Source organism: Mesoplodon bidens, assembly GCF_964165515.1.
Source record: "Mesoplodon bidens genome assembly, chromosome: 6".
Taxonomy (NCBI): domain Eukaryota; kingdom Metazoa; phylum Chordata; class Mammalia; order Artiodactyla; family Ziphiidae; genus Mesoplodon; species Mesoplodon bidens.
The window spans coordinates 853,933-864,432 of record NC_138162.1 but is presented as its reverse complement, the minus strand read 5'-3'; the positions used below and the strand labels follow the sequence as shown (position 1 = coordinate 864,432).

Here is a 10,500-nt window from a genome sequence, read left to right as displayed (position 1 = left end):
ACACTTCTATGCCGACAGGGTTACCTAATCCTAAACGACCAGAACACAACAGGGGAGCAACAAAACACACAAACTAAGAATAACATGAAAAGGAAACCTGCTCCCAATGGTCAGCTTGTATCTGGCTTTGACACAAGTTATGGCAATCCTGGGTAGGAGACATTTTTGTAGCTGTGGCACAAACTACACCAGCCTGCAACTCAAGCATATCAATGGTTCAGGCCATGCAGCATCCATCCCAGGACAGGGGTCATGAAGCTGCTTCACTAGAACAAGGGTCCAGAGACATGTTCTGTAAAGGGCCATACAGTAAATATTTTAGCCCAGTGGTTCTTACCAGGGACAGTTTTGTCCTCCAGGAGACTTGGCAATGTCTGGAGCCACTTGTGGTTGTCACAAGTGAGGGGTGCTATTGGCATCTAGTGAGTGGAGACCAGGGACGCCGCTAAACACTCTACAATGCTCAGAACGAGTTCTCCCTCTGCACACACAGCAATGATCCGACCCAAAAGGCCAACTGTGCCAAGACTGAGAGACCCTGTACGCTGCAGGCCACATTCGCTTTCTGTCACATTCTTCTTTGTTTTTACAACCCTTTGAAAATGGAAAAGTTATTCTTAGCTGATGGGCAGCACAAAACCAGATCCCAGGCCACAGACTGCTGACCCCTGCTCTGCAGATCAGCAAGGCCCACAAAGACTCTGATGTCACACAAACTGCTTGGTAGGTCCTCAACACTGGTCCACCTGGGTTGTCTTCACCCTGGCTCCCTAGGCAGGAAGCAGGGATTCTCCAAGGGAACTGGCCCCCATCCACCCAGCACGCTCTAGCCAAGTTCCAGCACCCCCCCCCCTTACAACCTCAGCTCTGTAACCAGCTACACCACACAGCAGGGAGCGTCTCAGGATTCATCTCATTTCACCCTCAATAGGTCAGGCAACCACTGTGCATTTCAGCAAAACATTCTCTTTTATTTTTATCTCAGCAAATGTTCTCATTTGGCACCTGACTGGCATCAAACCAAAGCCCTTAGGCCAACAGGCGTGGCCTGAGACCATCTGCAAACTTCCCATCTGTAGGTCTCAATGGCTATGCGTGTCAGAGCACCTGTTCCTCTCTCTGGTCCCTTAGGGCGGCATAAAGGTCTCAGGTGCACTAACAGTGCCGGCCATGAGGTGGTGGAAAAGTCGTGACACTGCAATCTGCTGGGATAGGAAGACAAGCAGCGCGTTGAAAGCAAGTTCTTTTCTCAGGCGACAGATATCCAGATAGGGTCCCGATCATGCTTATTCAACATACTCCTGTCTGCCTGGGCTGGAATGAAGAAAGAGCCATCCTCCCCAGTTGCACTGGGGAGGAGACACAAGCTGGTTTACACTTTTTAGAGCTCAAGCGTCTAAGGAAGTCTTGTCTGGGGGGATGGGGCAGTAAGCTCTCAGGTCAGCACTGCTGGCCAGGGGAGATCCCGAGTCCAGCTTTGCAGCCTTTGCACAGTGGGTACTTTCCCAGGATCCATGAAAATACTCAGAGCCCATCAGGACATTTTACTTATATGCAGTTTCCAACTGTTAGAGGAGTTCAAGACTGTCTGGCCTTCTCAGGATCCTTCTCAGGATCTCAATGCAAGATTAGCTATTCAAAGCATGAAATAAGAGGGAATACATTTTAAGAATCAAGGCTGCTCTTTTTAGCCCTGCTGAGGGAACAATTTCTGACATGACGGATAGAGAGAAAGCTGGGCACCCAGCAGGGCACAAGCTGGCTTTCAGACCCAGACTTCTCCTCTGGTGCGGCAGAAGTGGGACCTCAGCCTGGGGCCTCGCCTTCTAGCTTATCTTCTGCGAGGCTAGTTGACCCGGCAGGCACGGATCATGAGCAGCTGCAGGAGGATGAAGACCGGAGACGTGATCAGGCCGAACCAGAGCTCCCGAGTCTGCTCCACCAGCTTCTGGCACAACAACATCTCGAAGACGAACTTCAGGCTAAGAACCGTGAGGACCCAGAAAAGGCGGAGCACGGCCAGCCGCTTCTCTCCATCCTGGAAGAGGCGCACGGAGACGATAGTAGTGAAGTAGGTGCTGAGCCCGTCAGCGGCGAAGAAGGGCACGAACACGTTCCACCAGGAGAGGCCGGGAGCCAGGCCGTCCACACGCAGGGCGAGCAGCACGGAGAACACCAACAGGGCCAACAGGTGCACGAAGATCTCGAAGGTAGCGAAGCCCAGCCACTGCACCAGCTCCCGGAGCGAGAAAAGCATCGCGCCGGTTGAGCGCGGGCCAGGGCCCGGCCGATGGTCCCACCCGCCAGGCTGCGCCGCCACTCCCCACGGGCCTCGCTGGCACCTGACGCCGTCGCCGCCGCGGCCAGCGAGAGGCAGAAAGCGGCCCCGCCTGCCCCGGCCCTCGGCCCCGGTCCGCAGCCGATCCCCCGGCCCCCGCCCGGGACCCAGCACTGGCCGCCAGCCGACGACCGCCTTGTTCGGACGCCATGCCCCGCCGGGCGCGGCCGAAGGTCGTCACTTCCGGCCGACGCCGGAAGTCGGAAGTCCGAGCCGATCCCGGCCGCCCGGGCCAGCGGGAGCTTCCTGCCGATCCAGTTTCTGAATGCAGGGGACCCCGGGGCGCACCCCGATGCCGAACACGCGGCTTCTGGTGCTCTTCGGCAGCCAGACAGGCACAGCCCAAGATGTGTCGGAGAGGCTGAGCCGCGAGGCCCGGCGCAGGGAGCTCGGCTGCCGGGTGCAGGCCCTGGACTCCTACCCCGTGGTGAGGGCTCCCTGGGCCTCGGCGGGGAGACCCAGCAGGCTTGGGGCGCCGGCCCCCAGAGCCCTCGACTCTAGGGCGCCGCGTTTTGTCTGAGAGCGGGCCCTTCCGTTACGGCAGATTTAGGGGCCGAGAAAGCTTGGGAACAGCGGCCAGCTTAGCACATGGAGGAGGGGGTGAGGTAGGAGGGTGGACCCTGAAAGAGAGAAGGCAGGCCAGCCGTTCGCGGGTGTTAAGTACATTTACCCCATCTCTCTGAGTGAAGGAGACGGAGCCAGGCTGCTGGGAGGATGCCTGGTCATTACAGCCCGAGGCCTTACGTGTGTGTCTTTTTGTTGAGGTGAATCTGATAAATGAGCCCCTGGTGATATTTGTTTGTGCAACTACAGGCCAAGGAGAGCCCCCGGACAACATGAAGGTAAGGCTGACCTGAAGTGGCTTACTGTGCTTAGGAGCTCAGATTCCTGCCTTCGGCCCTCACCCCATTTTCATTGCCTGGAAAGTCTTGAGAAGCACAATAAATAGTTGCCTTACTATATCTGCTGCACGTCAGCCATGGATTTGGGAGGAGGTCTTTAGGTGGAGCTGGGGGCTCTGGATGTCCTCCTTAATAAACTCTTCGCAGGCTACCACTTTAGCTTTTCATGTTTTCCCAGGACTATATATATATCTGGTACGGGTCTTGTGTGTATTTCAAAACTGACCTTCAGGGAACGTTCTTCGATTCTTTGACCATCTTTTGAGCACACACTGTATTCCAAGCATAATCTAGTGCTGGGAATCTACACACTGTATTCCAAGCATAATCTAGTGCTGGGAATCTAGCTAGGAACCCAGTAGTCACATTTCTACCCTTTCGGAGCTCAAAATATAGCAAAAGCAAAAGAGTTGAATAGGTAGTTACTATGCCAGGAAGTGCATGCTTCCAGAGAAAGGGCCAAATGTTATGGTAGCATTCATAAGGGCTATCTAGCTCATTCTGGGAGCTCAGGGAGAGCTTTCTGGAAGAAAGGAGTATAGGCTAAGTCCTGAAGGATAAGTGGGGGCTAGCCAGGCACCAGGAAAGAGGGAGCAGCCTCTGCAGAGGAGAAAAACAGCCCAGCCTCTGGGATGAGCAGAAAGCAGTTCAGGATGGTCGGGGTTGGAGAGGAGAAGGGGGCAGGCAGCCAGGTCGGATCCCAAGAAGCCCAGCGGTCACAGGGAGGCAGATGGACTTGAAACAAAGGGCCATGGAACCCATGGGATGATGTGGTCACGTCCGTATTCTAGCAAAACTAGCACTTGTCTGCAGGGGGAACGGGCTGCAGGAGAGCAGGGACGATGGGGGGTGGGGGGAGCACAGCACAGCCAAGAGCCTGGTGGCTTGAGCCAGGACGGTGGCAGAGTAGAGGAAAGTGGACCCGCTCCAGAGATGTTAAGGTAGAGTTGATCGAATGTGTAATCATATCTCAAAGATGAGAAAGAAGGTGGAATCAAGACAGGAATTTGGGCTCAGGTAGTAGGATGGATGGTGGTTCCAGGCACAGAAGCAAGAGAATAGGGAGGGTGAGGTGCCTGGACATCATCCAGGTGGAGACGCACAGCTGGTCTGGAGCTCCGGTGAGGATCCTGGGTGGAGCTGGATGTCACGGTGACCAAAATGTGGAGGCGAGAGAAAGGTAGTACCTCCCTCCCCCAGGGCAGGTGCCCTAAGCACGAAGGGCGTGGAAGGTGGAGAAAAGCCTGTGAGGGGCAGGAAAGTGGCCCCAGCAGCAGGAAGAAGGAGCACACCATCTCCAAGGTCAAGGGCAGAGAGTTGACTGTTTCCAGAGGATGGTCTCCTGCACTCAAAGCTGCAGGGAAATGAAGTAGGATAAGGCCTGAGAGGCATTGCTGGGGTTTATCAGCAAAGGGACTGCTGGTGATCTCGGGAAGAGAAGCTTTGAAGAACGTCTGTACACTAAACAATTCAACAAAGCTTATTGCTGTGAGTGGGGCTGAGGGATTAAAAAGAGGATACTCGTGAGATGGAGAAACGCAGGCCTGTTTAAATGTTGGTGGGGGAAAGGAGGCAGAAGTTTGAAGAACTGGGTTGGAGTGGGGATGCCGTGGGAGAGCCCACACAGGAGCACGCACGGGAGAGGAGGCAAGTCTGGGAGACCAAAGGTAGGAGGATGGTGGATGCCAGAGACGCAGGGTGGGGCGGGGGAGGCGATGAAGACCTCCGTCAGGTCAGCTGGCAGAGGTACAGACTTCACGTCGGAATCCAACAGCATGAAGGTGGTGACAGTCACACTGGGACGAGGGTGGATAAAGGAGGGCAGAGTGCCGGGATGGACACCCTACGGAAGTGGTCAGGATGGGGCCCTCCCAACATAGCACGGAGCGGAGGCTTCTTTGAAGGGCTCAGACCAGGGGCCTGGGGACTGGCTGCACACTAAACAGGAAGACCCCAGCCTCCTTGTCATGGTCCTCTGAGGACACTGGCTAGGTGTGCCCTCCCAGGCAGCCAGGGCCTTGCCCCACTGGTGACAGGCGCGAACTTGGGGTTTTCTATCGGCTTTTTTTTTTTTAATAAATTTATTTATTTGTTTATTTTTTGGCCGCATTGGGTCTCCGTTGCTGCGTGCGGGCTTCCTCTAGTTGGGTCGAGCAGGGGCTACTCTTCATTGCGGTGCGTGGGCTTCTCATTGCGGTGGCTTCTCACTGCGGTGGCTTTTCTTGTTGCGGAGCACAGGCTCTAGGCACACAGGCTTCAGTAGTTGTGGCACACGGGCTCTAGAGCGCAGGCTCAGTAGTTGTGGCGCACGGGCTTCATTGCTCCGCGGCATGTGGGCTCTTCTCGGACCAGGGCTTGACCCGTGTCCCCTGCATTGGCAGGCGGATTCTCAGCCGCTGCGCCACCAGGGAAGCCCCCTCTATCACATTCTTAAGTACACATAGAGCAGAAAGAATGACCACGTGCTCAAGGAAAGACCCCCGTGAAGGACAGTGACCACGAGAAGCACAAGCAGAACCCAGACACGCAAAACCTGGGCAGAGCTACGGAGTGCCCAGGTGTCTGGCGGGGCACAGAGCAGGGCACAGAGGGACGCTGGCTTCTCGGCAGCCACCACCCAGTTGGACCAGCTGAGAGCAAAGCTTCGGGCTCTTGGGGGAGACGATTCCATCTAAAGTGTGCCCTGTTTTCTACCAGTCAGTGTGAGGGGAGGCCAGGCATTTTCAGACATAAGCCGTGGGAATTGCATCTTCTCGGGACCCTTTCTCAGGAAGCACCCTGGGGGGGCTCCCCAGCCTGCCTGAGACAAGGTCTAAACAGGAATGAGCAGGGGGGTCTCAGGAGGCAGGGCAGGCGTGGTCCCCAGCGGTGGCCCCTGCAGGAAAGTCTTGAGAAGGCCAGGGCGTGGTCCAGGGCCAGTAGGCAGAATTGTGTCCCGACAGGCCCAGGACCCTTCCACCCCAGGGGGCCTCTGTCTGGCCAGGTACAAAGCAGAAGGGAGGTGGGCTGTGAGGCAAAGCCTGCACCGTACCCAGAGGGCAGTGTCTCAGGGCTCAGGTCACCAGTGGCCAAAGGTGAAGGGGAGCTTTGTTGAAAGCCCCTCTGTCGGCCTGCAGGGAGGCCAGGGCAGGGCGTGGGACGGGATGTGCTCCCGCACGGGCCGCCCAGCGGGTAAGCCTGCGACCAGGGAAGGAGAGGGACTTGGGCTCGGTCTCTCCTGCTGCAGAACTTCTGGAGGTTCATCTTCCGGAGGAACCTGCCGTCGACCTCCCTCTGTCAGATGGACTTCGCTGTCCTGGGCCTTGGGGACTCATCTTACGCCAAGTGAGTAAGGGTGGGCAGGCTGCCGGCCCACAGGGACTGTCCTTGGGGTCAAGCACAAGGCGTCCTGGCAGAGGGCTGGGTGACCCAGCCCCCAGGGCTCCCACTTTGGGACGTGGCCCTGGCCACGCGTCCTCGTCCCACAGATGCTCTCTGGTGGGCACTTCCTCCGTGGCCAGAGGCCCCAGGGCTCGGAGGGCAGGCAGGATCCATGCCGGAAGTGGGCGGGGCACCAGGCTGGGGCCACGCCCAAGGCACCTTCCAGGGCAGGAGGTGATGTTTGGAGCCGGACGTCCAAGGTCTGAGCCAGCATCCTCTGTCACCGTGTGACGTAGGGCAACAAAGGCCGACCTGGCTCTTCCCCCACTTTTATTAAAAGCCTTTCGTGAGACATTTCGGCTTACCAAGAGCACACAGAACAGTGAGCTGCGAACAGGCGGCAGGCACAAAAGACCCCAGCCCCTGGGAGCCGCCCTGAAGCCAGCACTTCCCTGGACGTGGCCATGGGACTGCCTGCCTCTGCTTTTTTTTCTTTCAGTGTTTTCATAACGTAGCCACGTCCTAAGCAGAGAATGCTATTGCTTTGCGTTATTTCTTGGGGAAGTACAGAGGGCTTTGTGTTCAAGGGTATGCATGGCGTTAGGTTCCCCAAATATTAAAACCCGTAACTGTGCAGCACAGGAGCTGAGGGAGGGGTCGCTGGGTACAGACACCTCCAGAGCCGGAAGCAGCATGAGGCCTGCAGTCGTCCAGGTGAAAAGGACAGAACACGGGTGGCACAGTGATCCTTGCCTGCAGGGCCTTGGGGGTTCTGTGCAGTGCGTGACGTAGACATCCGTTCCTGCTGTGGGCGCGCCCACAGGAGGGGTGAGAGACCCTTCCGTTGACAGTGGCCCCGCGAGGAGCTGCCCTTCAGGGAGCAGCGAAGTGACCCCAGGAAGACTTGGGACCCTCCACCCTGCGCAGCCAGCTGGGCGCTTCCCTCCTGCCCCCGCCTGGGGCCCGGGTCAGCACCAGCCTCCGTCTCTCCGTAGGTTCAACTTTGTGGCCAAGAAGCTGCACCGACGGCTGCTGCAGCTCGGGGGCAGCGCCCTCCTGCCCGTGTGCCTGGGCGATGACCAGCACGAGCTGGGGTGAGTGGGGGGCGGAGCACCCTCCTGCAGGCCCAGCGGGAGCAGGGTCCCCAGACCAGCATGCATGTGCTCTCTGCAGGCCCGATGCCACCATCGACCCCTGGCTACATGACCTGTGGGAGAAGGTGCTGGGGCCGCACCCTTTGCCCCTTGACATCGGCCTGACCCCACCCGGAGTCCTGTAAGTGTGGCCTCGGGGCGGCGGCGCCTGCAGGCGCAGCAGGCCTGGCCTGGCCACAGGCCTCCCTCGGCCGCTCATCCAGGCTGGCCAGTGGTCCGACAGGTGTCTTCCCCCTTCACAGTTGGCCCTCTAAGTTCACCCTGAAGTTCCTCCAGGAGGTCCCCTCCTCTCAGGAGCTGTGTGTGGCCGGGACAGACCCTCAGGGACCCCCTTCAGAGCTACAGCCCTTCCTGGCACCCATGGTCACCAATCAGAGGGTCACCGGCCCCTCACACTTCCAGGATGTTCGGCTGATCGAGTTCGACATCACGGGCTCTGGGGTCAGGTGAGGGTTGGTCCTGGGGACCCGTGGAGGGCGCAGCCGCAGCAGGGGGGGACCGTGGTCTGGGGTTCAGCAGGTCCTCTTCCAAAGCGGGCACTCAGCGGGGCAGAGAAGAGAGACAGCGGCCAGGGAGGGGGGACCAAGGACCCCCCCCAGCCCTCCCTGGCTGCTTGCTTCCTTCTTCTGAAGTTTCCCCAGAGCCCTGGGTGTCCCCCACAGCTTTGTGGCCGGCGACGTGGTGCTGATCCAGCCCGAGAACACGGCCCGCCACGTCCAGCAGTTCTGCCAGGTGCTGGGCCTGGACCCTGCCCAGCACTTCACGCTGCAGCCCCGAGAGCCGGGTGAGCCCCAGCTGCCGCTGCTGCCACCCGTGCGCTGTGCCCCCAGTCCCCGGGCTGCCCACACCCCACGTCCCCAGCCCCCCACAGCCTCCCGTTCCCCACTGCAGGTGTCCCCTGCCCTGCGCGGCTGCCCCAGCCCTGCTCCATTCAGCGCCTCGTGTCCCAGTACCTGGACATCGCCAGCGTCCCCCGCCGCTCCTTCTTTGAGCTCTTGGCTTGCCTCTCCTGCCATGAGCTCGAGCGGGAGAAGCTGCTGGAGTTCAGCTCGGCCCAGGGCCAGGAGGAGCTGTGCGAGTACTGCACCCGGCCCCGCAGGACGGTCCTGGAGGTGCGGGCAGGGGCGGGCGGGCGGGCGGGTGGGCGTGGCCGTTGCAGCCGCAGCCCTCCTGAGGCTGTCTCCGCCAGGTGCTGTGCGACTTCCCACACACGGCTGGCGCCATCCCCCCAGACTACCTGTTGGACCTCGTCCCCCTGATCCGGCCGCGGGCCTTCTCCATTGCCTCTTCTCTGCTGGTGAGGGGCCGGCCTCGGGGCAGCCAGGGCCGGGGCCCCCAGGGTGGGTGGCGGGGCCCTGCGTGAGGGCTTTGGGCCTCCCCCAACCCTCACTGGCCACTGGGGCCAGCCGGGTGAAGTGGCTGGAGCCTGAAGCAGGGTGGGGTACCGACTGTCCCCTCCCCCAGGCCCGCCCCTCGAGGCTGCAGATCCTCGTGGCCGTGGTGCGGTACCAGACGCGCCTCAAGGAGCCCCGCCGGGGCCTCTGCTCCAACTGGCTGGCATCTCTGGACCCTGGGCAAGGTGACCCTGGCTCTCTGGGGCAGGGGGCTGTGCGCGGGGTCCCATTCCTCTGCATGCACCACAGCCAGCCCCGGGCTAGGGCCCTGGGCCTCCAAGCCTCTTCACGCCGCCTCCCTCCCGCGATAGGACCTGTTCGGGTGCCCCTGTGGGTGCGGTCCGGGGGCCTGACGTTCCCAAAGACACCAGACACGCCTGTGATCATGGTGGGGCCGGGCACTGGCGTGGCCCCCTTCCGAGCAGCCATCCAGGAGCGAGTGGCCCAGGGTGAGACAGGTGAGCACAGAGTCTCGGGCGGGGTGGCAGCCGGGCTGAACCTCAAGGGCCCAAGTCCTGGCTCAAGGCCCCCGCGCTTCCCCAGGAAACGTCTTGTTCTTTGGCTGCCGCCAGCGGGACCAGGACTTCTACTGGGAGGCTGAGTGGAAGGAGCTGCAGACACGGGGCTGCCTGACGCTCGTCACGGCCTTCTCCCGGGAGCAGGTGGGTGTGTGGGGGTCGGAGAGGGACTCTGGGGGGCACAGACTCACCCCGTCCCCCCGCCCTGCAGGAGCAGAAGGTGTACGTGCAGCACCGGCTCCGGGAGCTCGGGCCGCTGGTGTGGGGGCTGCTGGATCTCCGGGGCGCTCACTTCTACCTGGCAGGGTGAGCCCGGGCGCAGGTCGTGGTGGGGGACCAGCCCCCTGGGGACTCCAACCGTGCTGAGCCCTAGCCTGCCTCTCCCTCCAGCAACGCCAAGTACATGCCAGCTGACGTGTCGGACGCCCTGACGTCCATCTTCCAGGAGGAGGGCGGGCTCTCCGGCCCCGCCGCGGCCGCCTACCTCGCCAGGCTCCAGCGGACCCTGCGTTTCCAGACTGAGACGTGGGCCTGAGGAGCCGTCCCGCCGTTGGCCGCGGCCACTCTGACCGCTGCTCTCTGGAGACCATTGTTACCTCTCTCCCTGTCCAATCCCAGCTGGGAGGACAGTCTGCTCTCCTTTCTGCACAGACCCCTAGCAGCGGGAGGAGGCCCCCAAGCAGCCCACGCCGTACAGCCTGAGCAATAAAGGACGGGTGCTGGGCGGCCGCTTCTTACCTGTGCTTCCTCGTGCCGTCGTGCTTCTCAGGTGGTGGGTGGGCCCACAGCTCACCTGCCCTGCTTGGCGTGAGGGCACCGTGGCTCAGCCCCACG

General features: G+C 60.4%; 2 protein-coding genes across 4 annotated transcripts; one reads left to right on the top strand and one right to left on the bottom strand.

The window, feature by feature from the left end:
- Positions 1 to 950: 950 nt before the first annotated feature.
- TMEM203 (transmembrane protein 203) lies at positions 951 to 2,491 on the bottom strand. Its single transcript, XM_081236496.1, has one exon. It carries the CDS (start codon positions 2,255 to 2,257, stop codon positions 1,847 to 1,849), a length of 411 nt encoding a protein of 136 aa, XP_081092622.1. The 5' UTR covers positions 2,258 to 2,491; the 3' UTR covers positions 951 to 1,846.
- Positions 2,492 to 2,630: 139 nt separating this feature from the next.
- Positions 2,631 to 10,409, top strand: NDOR1 (NADPH dependent diflavin oxidoreductase 1; the record flags this gene model as incomplete). 3 transcript variants are annotated; one of them, XM_081236493.1, is made up of 14 exons in its annotated part: positions 2,631 to 2,765; positions 3,103 to 3,180; positions 6,467 to 6,564; positions 7,596 to 7,694; positions 7,774 to 7,875; positions 7,997 to 8,200; positions 8,417 to 8,538; positions 8,646 to 8,866; positions 8,944 to 9,051; positions 9,219 to 9,333; positions 9,460 to 9,606; positions 9,692 to 9,810; positions 9,878 to 9,972; positions 10,112 to 10,409. In XM_081236493.1, the coding sequence occupies 14 exons, from the start codon at positions 2,631 to 2,633 to the stop codon at positions 10,233 to 10,235; spliced, it is 1,767 nt and encodes a 588-aa protein (XP_081092619.1). In that variant the 3' UTR covers positions 10,236 to 10,409. The 3 variants fall into 3 exon arrangements, with proteins under 3 accessions (XP_081092619.1, XP_081092618.1, XP_081092617.1); XM_081236492.1 differs by having other exon boundaries at positions 10,057 to 10,409; XM_081236491.1 differs by having other exon boundaries at positions 9,219 to 9,606; positions 10,057 to 10,409.
- Between the last annotated feature and the right edge of the window lie 91 nt (positions 10,410 to 10,500).